This window comes from Sapajus apella, unplaced genomic scaffold (assembly GCF_009761245.1).
Source record: "Sapajus apella isolate SASKATOON/1434 unplaced genomic scaffold, GSC_monkey_1.0 scaffold1, whole genome shotgun sequence".
Taxonomy (NCBI): domain Eukaryota; kingdom Metazoa; phylum Chordata; class Mammalia; order Primates; family Cebidae; genus Sapajus; species Sapajus apella.
Genome location: NW_022436941.1, coordinates 77,667,883 through 77,687,557, shown reverse-complemented (window position 1 = coordinate 77,687,557; position 19,675 = coordinate 77,667,883). Strand labels below are relative to the sequence as shown.

General features: G+C 38.0%; 1 protein-coding gene across 2 annotated transcripts in view; it reads right to left on the bottom strand.

The window, feature by feature from the left end:
• DEPDC1B (DEP domain containing 1B) overlaps window positions 1-19,675 on the bottom strand; it is a 95,868-nt gene that overhangs the window by 67,002 nt on the left and 9,191 nt on the right. Inside the window, exons 1-2 of one of the 2 annotated variants that reach the window (XM_032280255.1) lie at window positions 19,323-19,557; window positions 17,151-17,416 (exon numbers count right to left, since the gene is read on the bottom strand). In XM_032280255.1, coding sequence (XP_032136146.1) covers window positions 17,151-17,383 — 233 coding nt within the window. In that variant the 5' untranslated portion in view covers window positions 17,384-17,416; window positions 19,323-19,557. Of the gene's footprint in view, window positions 1-17,150; window positions 17,417-19,322; window positions 19,558-19,675 lie in introns of those variants that run through there. The other variant, XM_032280248.1, reaches the window with a different exon arrangement.

Genomic DNA, 19,675 nt, shown 5'->3' with positions numbered 1-19,675 from the left:
AGGGCTATTGTTCAGATTGATTGTTTTGTCCCACGGGATAATCCCTTGATGTGGTGCTCTCCCCTTTCCCCTAAGGATGGGCTTCCTAAGAGCCAAATTGCAGTGACTATTATTTCTCTTCTGGTTGTAGCCAATCTGGGCATAGTGGGCTCTGGACTGGTACTGGGAAATGTCTGCAAAGACTCCTGTGATGTGATCTGTCTTCAGCTCCCTTAGCCATGGATACCAGCATGTGCTCAGGTGAAGGTAGCAGGGGAGTGAAGTGGACTCTGCGAGGGTTCTTGGTTGTAGTTTTGTTTAATGCACTGTTTTTGTGTTGGTTGGCCTCCAGCCCAGAGGTGGCACTGACTACTCTAAGACCATCATGCTACAAGCAGCACAACTCACATGGAAATGACCTATAGGATGAAGCCTCATATAAAAAGAGGGGCCAAGAAGCACAAAGACACCACATTTGTGAGCAGAGAAAGAAGCCATCTTAGAAGTAAATTTTCTAGCTCAACTGATGCCGCCTTTGTTGGAAGAAAAAAAACTATCAGGTGAGATCTTTCTAAAAGCTTCCCACAAAACCCAGGTGCAAAATAAAATGGTTACTTTAAGCCACTAAAGTTTGGGGTACATTGTTTCTCAGCAATACAAAATCAAAACAATTCCTAACTCACACCATGAATAAAAAATCATGGGCAAAACCATTAAATATAAGGCACAATAATATCCCTTATTCTAAGGTCAAAGAAAATATATCTCTCTGACTTTGAGTAATGAAGGGACTCTTTTTAAGAAAGATATTAAAACCATACAACGTAAAGAAAAAGACTGATAGATTCAACTACATTAAAATTAAGAACTTTTCTGTTCATCAAGTCACCATAAATAAAGTGAAAAAGCAAAAGATCTTTGTAACCTATATAACTGATAAAGGGTTAATATCCAGAATATATATATTTTACATATATATATATATATATATATATATGTATACATATATATATATATACACACACACACATATATGTTTGAGATGGAGTCTTACTCCATCACCCAAGCTGAAATGCAGCGGCACGATCTTGGCTCACTGCAACATCCAGCTCCCAGGTTCAAGCGATTATCCTGCCTCAGCCTCCCAAGTAGCTGGGACTACAGGCGCATGGCACCACACCAGGCTAATTTTTGTATTTTTAGTAGAGACAGGCTTTCACTATGTTGGCCAGGCTGGTCTCAAACTCCTGACCCTCAGGTAATCTGCCTGTCTCAGCCTCTCAAAGTGCTGGGATTACAGATGCGAGCCACTGTGCCTGGCCCAGAATATGCTTTTTTAAACTATAATAAATCTATAAGAAAAAACTTCTGTGGAAAAAGGCAAAACATATGAACCAGACATTTCCAGATGTGGAATCAGGAGTGGTGAATAAACATAAAAATACACTCAACCTCATTAATAATCAAGGAAATTCAAAATAACATCATGAAAAAATTTCACATACATCAAATTGGCAAAAGTTTAAGTCAATATCAAATATTTTTTGCTACTGAAATAAAAATTAGCATATACTCTTGTATGAAAGACGTCTTTCTCAATAAAATTGAGAACATTTAAAAAGAGCAGAGCTCCCTCTAGTGGGCTATATTCGGTTTTGCTTTTAAAACTGTAAATTTAATCCTAACATGACATGGATTTCAGAATTATAAAGTCCCTTAGAAATCATCTAGAACAAACTGCACATTTGTACACTGAAGAAATTAAGGTCAGAAAAGTTACTGGCCACAGCCAATCGTCCAACCAAACAATCCAGGTCTCCTAATGTCACCACCACTGCCAAATATTGGCTGGAGAAAAGCAATTTAAAATAATCCATACCAGAGCTATCCTTTGGTGAAGTTACTTGAAAAAAAAAAATGCTATTTCTTACCTAATACATCAATAAAATTATTCTAAGGCATCTAAACCACAAAGAAACACAATTATAAATCTTAATAAACTTGACTGAGAAATGACAGATCTCTCAATGATTTAAAGCCTTTTTAAGGGTTAAACTGTATATTGTGGAAGCATCAACAGAAATCTGCAATATCAACAGTTTTGACCAGCCTGCCTCCTTGCCTTAGTAACTTACAGACTTTGTACCACAAAACAAAGAACAAACAACAATACAAAAAAAACACAGCCAGATATTGATTATTATATGGGCTGGTATTTCTGAGACTACTATTTCCCAGAAATCCATGAGTTATGCAAAACCATAGCAACTTGTAGAGTTTTGCTGTGCTCTGTAAATCCATTCAACATTTTTTTAAGCCCATTAGTGGTATATAAATGCTCAAAAACTGCTAATGATTAACAATACTTTCCAAAAGTGTGTCAGGAACATAAAGTGTTTGAAGAAAGGAGAATGGGAGATGGAGCTGGAAACCAAACTAAGGAAGGCTTTAAAATCCAAACTCAGAAATCTTTTCTTATTCCACATGAATAAAGATTCCACTGTAAGTAAAGGATCAAGTGAGCATTTTTAAGGAGAGATGTGAGCTTATCTGAAAGACACTTCTACCTTAGATTAACAATAGATATTTAGAAAATAAATTAAATTTGTAACAGAAAAAAAAAATCTGTAAAATATAAAGAAATCTACAATATTTACAAGAAAAACTACAACCACTTGCAATAGCACAACCCGACAAATAGGTGGGGTGATTATTGCATCAAACAGCATGAACTACTTAGGTATAAATATAACAAAATATGTTCAGGATCCATATACTCAACGCTACAAAAAAAAAAATGCTGAGAGATTAAGTACCTAAATATAGAGAGAAAAGTACTGTGTTAATGATTTGGAAGACTCAATTTTGTTAAGCTGCTAATTTTTCCCAAAGTGATTACTTATTCCACAAGATTTCACTCCCAGCAAGAATTTTTACAGGAATAAACAAGTTGATTCTAAAATGTACATAAAAAAGAAAAAGAACTAGAATAACCCAAACGAATTTTGAAAAAGAACAAAGTTGGATGACTCACATTACCTGATTTCACTGGAGACAAGCTACACATATAGAATGGAATGGTATAAGAATTAAGTCAGAGAAATCTATATGGCATTGTATCCCCCTAGGAAGACTACATGTACTAGGAAACAGAGGATGGAAGCAGGAGTGGCCCTACTTACCATCCCTCCCTTTGCTTCCCATCTCACAACTCTGGGCTCTGCAATTAGCAGTCTTGTCTCTCAAAGGGAAATACTCTTGCCAGGGGACATAGTAAGGGTACTCTGGACTCCTTATGGCCAGGGAGCCGCAGGTGAGAAGAGGAATCACCATCTTGGCAGAGGTCATGGATCCTGATCAGCAGGCAAGAGAGTTGCATTTACACAATAGGGTCAGGGAGAAATACATGTGGCACCCAGGAGATCTGCATGGTACTTCCTTGTCCAAACCACTTACAATACTACAACCTCTTGTAACTGTGAATGGGTTTGTACAGAAACACCCAGCTCAAAAAGTGAATGATTACAATGGGTTCAGATCTTCTGGAATGAAATTTTGGGTCACACTACCAAGTAAAGCACCCAAGTCCTGCCAAGGTGATGGCTGACAGTAAGGGATTGAGGATGAAGAGTCAAGGAGGGAGAGAATGAGTATCAGCTGCAGCCATGAGACCAACTGCAACAATAGGGGCTATAGTCTTCCTAGTAATTTCCATCTTCTAGGTTTCAACTCAGGAAGAAAGTATCAACATGTGTAGGCAAGCGGATCTGTGAAGCATAAGAAATGGACTATGCTGGCCATAGGAGTACACAGCTTACATCTCCCTCCAAGAAGGTAACAGCTCCCCAGCTGCTCTACCACACCCTTCACACTTCCCCAGGCTGCATCCAGCCCACCAAGGAGCACAGCAAGACAATGGGCCAAGATAATCCTTCCAGAAGACCTAAGACTCCTCTAACAGCAACCTTTGCTTGGGAACTCCCCATCAGCCTGGGGAACTTTTTCAGAACTGTGCCATGTGGTCTTGGGCTCTTCCTACCCAATTCTTTCCCCTCTGCTTTCCTTAAGTTCAGGCCTTCATTACAGCCTGCAGGCTCACTCCATTGCCTCCTGTTCCCTTCCCCATCTATCCTTTCCTGGTGCCCCATCCCAACCCCTGGCATTTAATCTCGTGAACATCTAGTTCCCTGTTGGCATCTGCTTCTCTTCTCAGAGGACCTGAAATAACTGAATCTCCTATTAGTTTGTACTTATCTACGTGTAATGAATTCAGATCAAGGCAAACAATGTAAGTACTTGCCACATATCAGACACCATTAGGTAACAGAGGTACAAGAATAAACAACAGTGTTTGCCCTCAGGAAACTTACTTAGAGTCTAGCAACTAGGTTCTATGGGCCAAATCCCACAACTTGCTTTATTATATGTAAAGTCTTACTGGTAGAACACAGCCATTCCCATTCGTTGGCACACTGCATATAGCTGCTTTCTTCCTACAACTGCAGTTAGGCAATTCTGACAGAGGTTAAATGACCTGCAAATATTCACTATTTGGCCCTTTTCAGAATAAGTTTGCTGACCTGGGTCTGGTGGATACAGAGATAAAAGAATACTTACTTGCTTTTTTGTTGTATAGGCTCCACCAGGGTAAGAAGTCTGTCTGTCATGTTCCCACTGTATCTCCAACAATTGGCTCATTCAGTTTGAGCACAAGTTGCAGTAAACTTGGTAAATACCTTGTATTAGTCCGGTTTCACACTACTATAAAGAATTACTTGAGACTGAGTAATTTATAAAGAAAAGAGATTTAATTGACTCACAGTTCCACATGGCTGGAGAGGCCTCAGGAAACTTACAATCTTGGCATAAGGCAAAGGAGAAGCAAGCACCTTCTTCATAAAGTGGCAGGAGAGAAAAAGAGAGCACAAAGGGGAAAGTGCCACATTTTTAAACCATCAGATCTTGTGATAACTCACTATCACCAGAACGGCAAGGGGGAAATCCTCCCCCATGATCCAGTCACCTCCTGCCAGGTCCCCCCCCACAGCTGGTGGGGATTACAATTCAACATGAGATTTGTGTGGGGACACAAAGCCCAACCATGTCATGCCTACATCTATTCTTAGTGACCAGTATATCCTAAAGACTGAAATGTTAGCAGTCTTACTCTGTAGATAAGGTCACAGAGATTCAGAGAGTGTCAGCATTTTGCATAAGATCATATGAATGGTAGTAACAGAGAGCTGGGATTAGACCCTAGGCCTGCCTCACTCTAAACCTGTGTTTGTTATAGTCCTTCCATACTGAGCTCACATTATACTTAACTGCAGTTCATCTGATATGGGGAGGACTGAGTGACCTTAACTGAGGAACAGAGGTAGGGTGATTATTGTTTAACTCCTTTACAGTATGAAAGAGAACTCACTAACTAACCTTTGAACTTCTTTGTCAAAAAATACTAAGCATTAGCTGGGTGTTGAGGACACAGAGATAAAAGGCAAATTCTTTCACACCCTTACCTCCCACAGCTGCCTGTGTAGTAATACCTAACTTATTTACTGTGTGCCCTCCACCTTGATCACCCTGATCAACCTCTCTCCCTTCCTTCCCTGACAAACACCTGTTTATGCATCAAGACTCAAGTGTCACCTCTATAGCAAACTATTCTCTGACTGGTTCAAGCAAATTCCTCAGCCCTCCTATAAAAACGAATTCACATCCTATTAGAACATTTGAAACAAATTCAAATTTATCTGTTTGTCTTTCTAACTAAACTATAGATAGGGACATGCATCAAAAGTGTTTAGCACCATGCCTGGCATACAACAGGAACTCCATAATGCCTCAGAAAGCAAAGGAGGAGGAAAGGCGGGGACTGAGAGAAGTAGCATATGTGAGGATCTAATTAAGAGACCCAAAAACTCAAAACTGAGCTAAGAAGCCAGAAAAGAAGTGTTAATCAAGTGACTGGGGAAATGCTGACAGGGCACTAGCTACATAAAATGCTTAAGCCGACTGTGCTTCCTCATGTTCACAGGAAACATTTGTTGGGCCTCTCCCATTCCTAATTGAGAGCTTGACAATTCCACAAATTGGGAATAGTATACCCCAGCTTTCAACAACTTTTATAAATCCAGTCTTACAACCGACATCTCAAGGCAAGTTCCTACTCTTCTCAGCAAGTTATAGTTAGAATTGATTAATACCTATATGATATTTATTATTTTGTTTCTAGGTCAATAATATCTGAGAATTACTCTTGTTTAATTCATGTTATCTCCAAAAGAGTGTTCTCTTCTGTCTAAAGTGGGAGCTTTCAGTAAGCCATGCTCCTTTCATATTTCTAGAATCCTTTGTTCCAGTTCCTATTTAAACTCATTATGCCTAGTGTTCCATTATTGGAACACTAAGCATGTGGGAGTTATTTATATCCTACTGCTCAAGGTCATGGCCAAGGTCTGATTGCAAAAATTCAAAAAATTGCAACCTCAGGCATAAATAGGTTAAGGACACTCACAGACAATAACTAGGTATCATGAATTCTCAGCAAAGAAACCCGGGTAAGGAAAAAAAAAATTCAACGCCAGTTGGTAAGATCAAGTGTTTAAAACAAATAAATATAAAGGGAAGGAATAAAGAAATCAGGAGGAACTATGACCACAAATGAAGGATCAGGATAGAAGGATAAACCATGGATTTGAAATTATCATGAGTCAGTCACCAAAAAGACTTTAAAAAGGACATTATAAAAAAAAAAAAAGTCTATCAATCACCAAGAATTACCTTTTATGACTCAGGACAGTATACTTCAACATTCTATTTAACGAACCTACTTACATGTGCTGGCTCTTTTGCAAAGATGGCAGTGATAATATAACCCCAGAATCAGTTTGACTTAACAGCTTAATACATTACTTTGAAACTTGGGTCCACATGTAATTGGCCTACTACTGATACTTGGTAGACTCTGTTCCTGTGCCTCAGTGCCTACAAAGGATCCTGAACTCAAATCCATCCCCCATATCTCTGATTGCTACAGACCAATCTGATCTGTTGCTTTGCTTTCACAAACACGTAATAATCTGTTGCAGTCACATACACAAAATAATCATTGTGCTATTCCCTTGGCCTAAAAAGCTACCCCAGTCTTGCTCACTCTACAGCCATTGCCTGTTATATCAATCTGGGTTCTTAGTTGCAGCTGTAAGGAACAGAAACCAATTCTGGCTGATTTAACCATAAAGGAATTTGGAGATATCAAGTAGGACACAAAATCAAATGGAGAGCTGGAGAAACAGGGTGGAGGTGGGAGATAAAACCAAGGGGGAAAAGGAGGCCACCCAGCACACACAGGAAAAAAAAAAAAAAAAGCATGAGTCAGTTCATGCCCCAGGAACAATCTGGTCCTAAAGCCACTGCCAGTACCTCTGGATGCCTCTGTGTACTTCTGTCCTTGCTCCTCCAGGCCACCACTTCTGTCACAGGAGATTCTAAGCTGTCCTTTCTCCTTTTCATGCCTCATCCAAGATTCAAAGTCCTAAGGAGAAACATACCAATGGCCAAGGAGAAGACAAGGCCTGAGCCCTCACTGCCAGGGATAGGAAGCAGGAGTGTCTTACCCACCTCAGCTTCCACTGTAGGGCACGGGGCCCTGCCTCCCACCAAGGCCCACACAAGTGGGGATTCCCACAAAATAGAAAAGGAGTTTGGCAAGAAACAGAGATAGAAAAAAAATGCCTGGCAGCAATAAAGGTGTCCCTTATATATTTTTTTCATCATTACCCCAAAACAACCTGGACATTCATTCTTGAACCTTATGGTAGATGTGGGTAGAAACTCTGAGACAGTCACCCAGCTCCAGAGACTCCAAAATCCTTGAGACATTACCTAGGAACAAAGCCATCACAAAGACTTAGACACCCACTAAACACTGCAGGTGTGTTTGAAGAGCTACAAGGTATTATGGATTGTCTTTGGCTTGAAAAGGGTTAAAGTTACATTCCAAACCTCTGTAAGCAGATGCTAAACATTAATAAAGATTCTAAATGAAAATAGTAATTTCAGATTAATGAACAATATGTTTAAAACTTTGTTTTAAAAAAATCAGACTTCAAACAAAGCTTATGGACTACCTACAGAGCAGTTACAGGGTCTAGCCTCAAATTTGGCTATAAAAAACAGGCCCTTCCTTCCTTTTTAGCCCCACAGCTGGCATTCTCATCCAGGCAATATCACTTTTACCAGTTACCTTAAACACCTCACCAGCTTCTCTGCCTTACAATCTATTCTGTTCCTATTATTCAATTAACTCTATTCTAGAACAAAGACTCCATCACTGCTCAAAACACTACAGTAGCTGCCTTCTCTGTGTTTTTCTTTTTCTTTATTTTTTTTTTAAGAGACAGGTCCCACTACGTTGCCCAGGCTGGCCTTAAAATCCTGGGCTTAAGTAATCCTCTGGCTTCAGCCTCCTAAGTAGCTAAGACTACAGGCACATGCCACTATGCCTGGCTTTAATAACTTCTCCTTTTAAAATGAAAGCCTACTCCATAGTTAGAAATGTGAGAAATTCCACCAAATGTATCCCTCATGACTTCCCGACCTAAGATTTCTGCTCCAGCCTGGTCATCCTCCTCCCTCTTCTCCTAGGAAGCTTACTTGTGTGTTTCTGACTGACAGCCTTGATCTTGCCATCTTTGACACCTGAAATATCCTTTTCCTTCCCATCACTTCTTGTTATTTAGATACCACTTTGTTCTCCAGAACCAGACTACTATTTTTTTTATTTTCAATGTAAATCCTACCTCCCAGCTTCTGGCTTGCTCTAATTTTTTAATTCTTTTAACTTTTTTTTCAGTTAAGATAAGGTAACTGCTGTTAACAGTTAGAGAAGTGTTGCTCCTCCTCTCCCTCATTCCCCTTCTCCTCCCCTTCCTCCTCCTCTTCCATGAGGTTCCAAACACTCCAGTCCACACCACCCGGATCACAGACACAATTCCTGCAATGGCCAGGCAGAAAACATAATCGTGATATAGTCTGGCATAATATTATAGAGAAATGGTGGGGAATGTGGCCACTGAAGTGAGTTTGCCCCATCTAAAGACTTTCAGGTTCATAATATATTAAAATACTGTGCTAGAAGCTAATGATGTCAGGTGCCTATGAGAAAGAGAACTGGGTGGCTGGGGGAGAGATATGTGAGGAAGGCTTTTCATTGCATATGCCCTTTCGCACTTTGTAAGTTTTGAACCACATAAATGTATTATCTTCACTAAATACACAAAATTTAAAAATAAAAAGGAGATAGAAAAAAACTTAATGACTAAACCACTAAGCAAGTCAAACAAAATAGATATGTCAACCCAATGACTGCCAGTGTAACTGACTGTTTGTTATGGGTTATTTTAGGTAATTAAATACTGTCTTGATTCTGTTACTTATCTTTTTCATACATACATACATACACACACACAGACACAAACACACACAATCTCTCAAAAGAGATTACAAAGTTAGGGAGATAAAGAATCATGTTATATTTCTTTTTTAGATCCTTCATTGCCATAGATTGGAAAACATGTGATAGGTACTCCATATCTGGAAACATGAAAGTTTAGTACTAAAAAGTACTGAAGATCTAGTCCTCTCTGTCATTTTTTTCTTTTTTCTTTTTCTTTTTTCAATGAGACAAGGTATCTGACTGTCACCCAGGCTGAAGTACAATGGCATGATCATGGTTCACTGCACCCTTGAACTCAGGGGCTCAAGGAATCTGCCCCACTCAGCCTCTGGAGTAGCTAGGACTATCGTATATGCCACCACTTCCCCTAGCTAACTTTTCAACTTTTTGTAAAGACAGGGTATCACTTTGTAGCCCTGTCACTTCCTGTATGGGAAAACTGATGCCCAGTAAGGCTAAGAACTTATCCAACTAATCACAGGACAACAACCCATGATGATGAAATGAGTAAAAGAAAAATAAAATCACATTCACACATTTTGTGCTTTCCTAGAAAAGCAAAAGATGTCCACTAGAGGGAGGAAGTAGTCCATTAATTTAAAGGTGAGGTACTGTATCTAAAACTGGTCCAAAAGATCTATTGGGTAGTGATGAAAGAATTTTTCCCAGGGCCACAGAAAATGACTTAAGGGCCACCTCCCTCAAACAACTTAAATTTGAGTTTCTTTCACTGGAGGTACAAATACAGGTTTTGCAAATCTCCAGCTTAAGAAAGTTATTACTATATGGTTAAAAAAAATGTTTTTGGTGTATCATCCTCTATCAAGTTTAACACAGGTATCCTTTTGTGTATCTGCCACCAAAATCAAGACACAGAACAATCCATTACTCTCAAAAGCACTCCTTCCTGCTCTCCCTTTGCAGTCACACCCTTCTCCCACCCAACAATACTATACTGTTTGGATGTACAATAGTTATCCATTCACCCATGGAAGAATGTTTAGGTTATTTCCACTTATTGGCAATCTATAAACATGTACTTACAAGTTTTTGTGTAAACATTGTCTTTGTTTCCCTAGGGTAAATACCCAGGATTAGAAACACTGAATCATATAGTCAACGAACTTACTAACTTTAGAAGAAACTAACAAACTTTCCTAAAGGGACTAACAATATAGGTGTCCACTAGCAGTGTATAAGATTTCCAGTGACTCTGCATCCTCACTAGCACTAGATATCATTAAACATATTAACAGATACATAGTTGGATCTCCTTAGGGCTTTAATTTGCATCTCCCTAATGTATACTACATTAAACATCTTTTTAAATGCTCATCTGCTAATTGCATACTTTTGGTGATATGTCTTTTCAAGTCTTACACATTTTTTAATTGGATTGCTGCTTGTTTACTTACTATTGAGTTGATGAGTTCTTTATATATTCTTGATGCCACTGACTGTCACATGTGGTTTGCAAATATTTTCCCCATCTGTAGCTTGTCCTCTCATCCTCTCATCCAATGTCTTTCACAGAGTAAAAATTGTTGTTTTGATGAAATCCAATTTATCATATTTTTTCTTTATGTTTGGTGCTTTTAGTGTCGTGTCTAAAAACTCTTTGCCTAATACCAAAACAAAGATTTTTCTCCTGTTTTCCTAAAAGTTCTATAGTTTTACATTCAAATCTGTGATCCACTTTGAACTAATTTTTTTATGAAGTATAAGGTTTATGTGAGTTTCTTTTTTTTCTTGCATATATATGGATGGATGCCCAATTATTCCAACGTAATTTTCTGAAAAGACTAATCGTTTTCCATTAAATTGAATTTACATCTTTGTAAAAAATCTATTGGCATATTTATATGTATCCGTTTCTGGACTCTCTATTCTGTACCACTGATTTATATGTCTATCACTTCATCAACACCATAGTGTTAACTTCTGTGGCTTTATATACTAAGCCAGCTGGGTAGCATGATTCCTCTGCTTTTTACATTAAGAACTGTGAAAGTAACATTATTCAATATATCTGGCAATAGCTACATAACGAACTTTAGTTTCAAATTATAATCAGTATTTTGGAAATGGGCCAGAAAAACAAGAAAGTGTGAGGGAAAAGGAATAGAAAGAGAGAAAGAGGAAGAAAAAGAGAAGTTGAAACATGACAATAACACACATAGAGGTAGAAACAAAAAAGAAAAAAGAGGAGAAAAGAAAAAAAGAAATGAGACAGGCAGGGGAATGAAAAGAAGATGGTTCCTACATGTTAGACCTCAACCCCCACCATCTGAGCCAGTGAATTTGTACCTGTAAGCCATGAAAACCTTCCCAGTTCAACCACCCACCAGAGCTAGCACTAGTAATGAGAGCAAGTCAGGGGCCATGTATAGGATCCATGCCAGAGAACCCTTTCCTACTAAAGAGCTACAACAGGGCAAACACTTTTTTCATTAAATAATCCAAAACAAACAATTATCATAATATACATTTTTATTTGTATAGAACCCACTAAATTAGGTTTAAATAATTTACATAATTGTTCACATACACAGATGGGCAGAAGCAGTAAGTATGGAATTTATTAACCAGAAAATTCTTAGAGTTTTGTTTAGACATTTTAAAGGGGAAAGTGTCTGATCCCCTGAGGATTAAATATGTAACCTGTCCAACTCATAGGATTGTCGTAAAGATCAGAGGAAATCATAAAGATTAAATGAGATCACAGAAGTAGAAATGCTTCATAAACCAAAATTTCTTATAAACATATAAAGTAGTGTAATTCATTCTTCTTATCCATTAGAAGTTTAAGGTCATAAAGCTTTAAGACACAGACAACAGCATCTGGTGCAACTATGAGCACCACTTAGTGAAATCTAAAATTGTTTTCACCAGCAGCAAATCCAGAACTCTTTCTAGTAATTGCTATTGGTTAATAGAAAAGAAGTATAGTGCTGGGGTACAGCTCTACAACACCTTATTATTATTATAGGCATTCAGATATTACAAACTTGCTTTCCTTTCTTACACACTAAAATTCACTCCTCCCTTCTATTTTCTATACTGAACATTTTGAGTCTTAAAAAAAAAAAAAACTAAAAAATTTAAATGCATTCACATAACAAATACGCCATGCATTTTTTAAATCTGGAAATCATTTTGACACATTTCAAATTAAGGGTTTTACTCATCATCTTTTTAATAAAATTCTCTAACATATATATGCAAATTCCCTCTCTTTAAAATATACAAAAAGAACCCTTATATTTCAGGTACCTTTCTCTAATTCATAGACCAAGGAAACCACCTCTCTTTTGCTATATTTATATAAGTATTTCAGTTGATTATATTTCCCTTAACTCCTTTATTCGAGAAGAACTTCTTGAAGAAGACAGTTCATCATTTAATATGTATTACATAATAATGCATTGCAAGAACTCTGTGAATATAAACTTGTTGACTACGCCAAATGTTTCTTGCTTATTCTGTGTGGTTACTCTTTCATTTACTAATATATTTGATAAACTAAGTCAATCTCATGTTGTGAAAATGGAGGCAGCCTGGCATACCACAAGAGCATAGGCTTCAGAGATGAAGATCTCATTTTGAATCCTGACTCTCCCACTACTACTTGGATTACTTTGGACAAGTTAGTTACTTTGGCCTTATTATTTTCCTAATCTTTACAACTAGGATACTACCACTTCCATCTACAGGTGTTGAGTTAGATAATGAATTACGTGATGAGGTTGGAATATCACAGAAGCTCTAGGATATTAGTTGCTTCCTTTCCAGCAAGAACTCTTCAATGTCCATTTCCGTATTCCCAGTACTACTTATAAAACGTTTCCCTTCAGACCAGCCCACCCAGGCACTCCACCGTCAATGCCAGCTCCTGCATATACTACCCAGGGAGCTGACAACCATCACACCCTGCTCACTACCACCACCCAAGGGCACACACATACCACCCATGGGCTGCAGGATCAGCCTGCCTGGCATCCACATCATCAGAAAAGCCTTGCCACAGCCTCCAACCTAAGCCACTGAGGAACTCACAGACACCACTGGCATTGATTACAGCCAAAGAAATAATACAGAGACTAAATTACTGCACATATCCAAAATCAAAGGGAAAGCACCCTAACCAGCCAACACTATAGACAGATTTACAGGAAAAACGTCTTTACCTACAAAAGCCAATCCATAAAACTGGAAAAATCAACTGTTCCACCAGATACACCGATATCAACGTTGAGACATAAAAAACATGAAAATGCAAGGTAACATGAAACCTCCAAAAGGACACAATCATTCTCCATTAACAGATCTGAAAGAAGGAAATCAATGAAATGTCTGAAAAAGAATTTGAAATAATGATCTCAAGGAAGCTCAGTAAGATACAAAATAACATAGACAATACAAAGAAATGAGGGAAATAACTTGTGATCTGAATAATATATATTTTTTTAAAGAGACAAGGTCTCACTATGTTGCCCTAGCTGGACTCAAACTCCCATATGCAAGCAACACTCTCACCTCCTGGGTAGCTGGGACTACAGGTACACACCACCACACCCAGCTCTGAATGAAAAATTTAATAAAAAGATAGGTATAAATAAAAAGAATCAAACAGAAATCCTGGAAATTAAGAATTCAATGAATGAAATTAAAAAAAAAAAAAAAAAACAGCCAACATTTCAATAGGCCAGATCAAGCAGAAGAAAAACTTTCTTAACTTGAAGACAGGTCTTCTGAAATAACCCCATCTGATAAAAATAAAGAAAAAGGAATAAAGAAAATAGAGCCTACAAAACATATGGGATACCATTAAGCAAATAAACAAGTGTATCTTGAGCATTTCAGAAAGTGAAGAGATAGGAAAAGGCATAGAAAACTTATTTAATGAATAAATACAAGTAACAAATTGGAAACCCTAAAGGAAATGGATATATTCATGGACGCATACAACTTACCATGATTGAACCGGAAATAAATAGAAAATTCGAATAGATCAGTAACAAGTAACAAGACTGAATCATAATAAAACGTCTCCTAATGAAGAAAAGTCCAGGACTGGACAGCTTTACTAATAAAATCTACCACACCTTTGAAGAAAAATTAATTTCAGTTCTTCTCAAATTATTCCAAAAAACTGAAGAGAATTCTTCCTAACTCATTCTACAAGGAATTTTTGAATATTCCCAACACAAAGAAATGAAAAATGTTTGAGGTGATAAATATTCTGATTACCCTGATTTGATCATCACACACTGGATACTTGGATCAATATATCACTCAGTACTCCCTAAATATGCACCATTATTATATGGTAATAAAAATTAAATAAATTAAACTAAAATTTAAATAAATAAATTTAAAATTAATGAAATTTAATTTAAATAAATACATTTTTAAAGGCTCCTTTTCACAAAGCTTGATAATCAGAAGGATGTTCCTGGATTTTGACATTTCACTGACTCTCCATCTATTTTTTTTTTTTTTTGAGACAGAGTTTTGCTCTTGTTGCCCAGGCTAGGGTACAATGGCGTGATCTCAGCAAACCACAACCTCCACCTCCCAGGTTCAAGGGATTCCCCTGCCTCAGTCTCCCAAGTAGCTGGGATTACAGGCATGTGCCACCACACGTAGCTAATTTTGTATTTTTAGTAGAGACAGGGGTCTTCTCAGATTGGTCAGGCTGTTCTCAAACTCCTGACCTCAGGTGATCCGCTCACCTCGGCCTCCCAAAGTGCTAGTGTTACAGACGTGAGCCACTGCACCCAGCCTTCTCCATCTATTTTCAAATCTAACCTCCTCTTGTTCAAACTAACCTCCTATGTTTTCATAACTTGGCAGTAGTACTCTTCGCCCAAGAAAAGCAGTTGAGATACAGCAGGTAGGACAGCAAATGCTCTTTCCTGGAGCACTGGCATGTAATAGAAGCCTGCATGTATGCAGCGACTGCCTGTACACTCATTAGCTCACTCTCAATTCAAGGCACGGGCACCTTAACAAATGATTTACCTGCCTAAATAGATTTCATCCCAGATTAATCTAGGTAATTGGCAAAAGTCAGTGGTTAACTTACACAACTTCCACTCAAGAAAATGGAAAGCCAGAATGAACTTTCAGGTAGTAAATGGTGAAACAAAAAATACTGTTCCATTTATGACTCACAAGTATTCTAGGAGAGAAACTGGAGAAAAAAATCATTATTTAATATATGAATTTAATCTGTTGCATACACTTTTTTTTAAAAAGGAATAATACATGGTTAAGTCTTAATATTGAAGTGGAACACGTTCTGGCAGTTAGTGCTGGGTGGTTGGCTCCTATTTTACTCTGCTGGGGACTCATAAAGCCTCCTAAGACTCGATGGGAGGTATCCAATTTAAGGTCACAATAGAACAGACTGGAAGTTACTCAACCGGAGAATCTTTCAGTATTCTAGCTAAATCTTGATGGGGTACAAGCAATTAAAGTTTCTCAAGATAAATAATCATTTAAGAATTCCCAATGAAGTGTGGCATATAGAAAATCAAGGCTAAAATTTCCACTGTCTGATGCTATTAAGTACTAAGTCTCAGAATAGGTCAAGATTACACCATATCCTAATTACAAGTGGGATCAGCAAAGTCGAAACTAACCACCAAATGGAAAGATGACTAATTGCCTAGATGACAGTACTGATACCTGGGCGCAAGAGACTGCTGATGAAATTCCATGAGGAAGTTAGATTCCAATGTACAGCATGTCTGTTCTTCACCCTGTGCACTCACAAAAGACACCCTCACCCTGCTCTGCCTTTCTCAGCAGCTAGGCCAAGAGGGAGACAAGGAAATGGTTCCACTACGAAAGAGCCAGGTTTTCCCTGTGCAAAGCCATGTGTCCCAGTGGAATGCCCTCACTGAACATATTATAATCACACTCCTTATTTTTTAGCTAGAGTAAAAGAAAGCACATATTAAGGGTCCATATTTTTCATTCCTTCTCTTAATCTTTGTAGATAATCCAACAATTCCTTTATAGACCTGTATGACTTCATTCCTCTTTGGTCTTCTCCCATGTGTGAATCTTAGGTTGGTCCCCTCCACCTCCAGCAATAAAACTGCCAAGTATGCATTGAGAAGGGAAGTGCAAGACAAGCAATCTTCATTTTCCCTTGGATTATCTGGTGGTAAGTGTCCATATCATAAAATAGCACTGAAACATGGGCAAAAATATTTGCAGAAAAGCAGACTCACATTGGCAGGCTTAATCTGAGACAACAGGGAATTCTAGCATAATTGTTCACATGGGCCCTGAGCTGTTTAAAGATCACACACACTCTGCTACTAACATCCTGCATATACCAAACCCCATTGCTTAGAAAAGCTGAACCCAGAGCTACTGTTTCACCCATTTCAGATTCTCCAGGAGAAGGACTAAGTATGGCCACCAACTTCCCAGGTGAGCAAAAGGCATGAAAAGATTTCCTTACTGAAAAAGCACTGCAACACAACACAGCTCTGAGGTGCTCTAAGAGGCCAAGAAAAATTGCAATTGGTTTTATTGTAGCAACACATTCTGTTCTCCGCTCAACAAATCACAACTAGACCCACTGTTCAGTGAACAAAGTAAATTCTTACACATCAGGAAGCTTCAACAGACTTGAAGCAGATTCACTCATCCCCCATGATTCCTCACCTTCCAGGTTACATGTTGCCATTACCTGTATAAGTGACGATTGTCTTCAAAATCTTCCTGACCCCATTTTCCCTTAATGTCTTCAATAACGTGATTCTTGAGGAATTTTTTTAGCAGCTGGATCGTTTGTTTGCGAGTCACTTCGGGGCCAAAGTTTTGATTGCACCTCAGCAGATCATGCAGCCAATCCACAGCTTCAGCTGCTGTGAAACAATGCTCATAGCTCTTGAAACGACAGCGATGTTTCCGTAATGGCATCTTAGCACGAAAAAGCTCCACGGTCTCATTCCACTAGGGGAAAGAAAGAGAATGGCATTTAGTAATCAACTGATTTTTTTTAAGGTTACTACATCCCAAATAAAGCAATGAATGCAATATTTCCACTTAAACTGCTTGAATAACAGGTAGAGCCTTGAAAATGTTTTATTTACAGGCTTCAAACTCAAAGAAAAGTTTGGGAGAATGGATGAGAGTAATGTCTGTGCAACATTGTCAATGTACTTAGTGCCATAGAACTACACGCTTAAAAACAGTTAAAATATGACATCCAATTTTGTGGGAAAGAAAAAGGATTTAAAAAAACAGTTAAAATAGTTTTATATTATATATATTTTTTACCACAATTAAAACAAAAATAGAAACTTTTTTTTTTTTTTTTTTTGGTGAAGTCTAGCTTTGTTGCCCAGGCTGGAGTGCAGTGGCACAATCTCGACTCACTGCAATCTCCGCCTCCCAGGTTCAAGCAATTCTTCTGCCTCAGTCTCCCGAGTAGCTGGGATTATAGACACCCACCACCACACCCAGCTAATTTTTGTATTTTTAGTAGAGATGGAGTTTCTCCATGTTGGTCAGGCTTGTTTTGAACTGTTGAGCCCAAGTGATCCGCCCACCTTAGCCTCCCAAAGTACTGGGATTACAGGAGTGAGCCATGACACCTAGCCTCAAAAATATAAACTACTGATGGAAAAAAAACTCTAAAGAAAATGCAACTTTTCAAGGGTAGTTCATCATTTATTCATTCAAGAAATATTTTTTGAGGAGATTGCCATCAAGTTTCCCTATTAATGGATTTTTACATAAATGAAAAACATACAGTAAATAATGATCAAAACTAATGCCACTATGCAAACTTGGGTTTTTAGAGCCCCCTGTTTAATATGACTTCACTTTCATTCAGCAAATATTTCTAAATTGCTTATTATGTGAATGGTATTATAGCAGGAGAGGAAAAGAGATGAAAAAGATAACAGTGCCTGATATCAAACAGCTCAGAGCCACAAAGACAAACCTTTGAAAAGTGAAGAGCTGGTTTTTGCTTACAGGCAAAACAAAGCTTTTTGAAAGAGCTACTAGATATTTTAAATAATACATATTAGTTTAAAACTACCTCATGTTTCTTTGGAAAGGACCTAGAAGATTAAGTATGCATGACATCTTCAGATACCACACTGAAAAGTAGGCAGGGCAGATAAATCTCAGACTCTGAAGTCAAACACTGCTGGGTTGGGAGGCCTGTTCTACAAGTGACCAGCAGGGCAACCTTTGACTCATTGCTAGTCAAGCCTCTGTTTCTCCAGGTATAATACAGTACGAACATGACAGAGTTGTTACAAAGACTTGATGAGATAATGGTGGTGAAGCCTATCACAGTGCCTGTCACGAAGGAAATGCTTAATAAATGTTAGCCATTATAGCATCATTGCTGTGATATTTATTAATATTATCAGGGTGGGTGTGGCTATCAGAGCTGAGTGAGTATACCGGAAAGACCCCAGAATGGAGTCTCCACTGGCCTTTAGTCCAGCCTCTGCCAATAACTATGTGGCTTTGGTGAAGTTAACACTTTTCTCCAGAAATTTGTACTAAATTAAAACATGGCCCCAGAAGCTCAGAAAATTTCAGATTTGGGGAGTCAAAAAGTCAAGGAAATTAAAATGAGGGGTCTACTAAGAAACAGCACACCACACACTGATTGGATCTACTTCAGTTAAATCCAGGGAATATATATCCCATTGATTCTACTTTATTCAGGAACCTTGCTTTGTCAGATCAAGTACCTACTAACTCACTGTAATACACTGCTAGCAAAGCTCACCACACAGTGACCCTAACATTTAAGTTAAAAAACACTGGACTATTTCAGGATAACAGAATCAATGATGGTGGAATGGAGAAAACATGAAGAATGGAGTCAGACCTGAGTTCATATCCCAGTTCTGCCATATACTGGTTGCACAGGGCCTGGCACATGGTTAAGAACTGAAAAAATCCACTTTCCTTCCACTGCAAGATGCCACTAGGGTGCACGTGAACTGCTAAATCTCATAGCAACCTTGAAGACAAAAACCAGGTATCTCTCTTAAATGTTACTTTCAAATAACTTCATGACAACTCAGCTTCTTTATCCTTATATCTGTGAAGTTACAACAATAAGCAGGAAATCAAGAAGCAAATAAATGACTTTTTTTATATTAGTTAATATAATATAATTATATTGTATATATTATAATATAATATATATTATATATATAATATATATATTATATATAT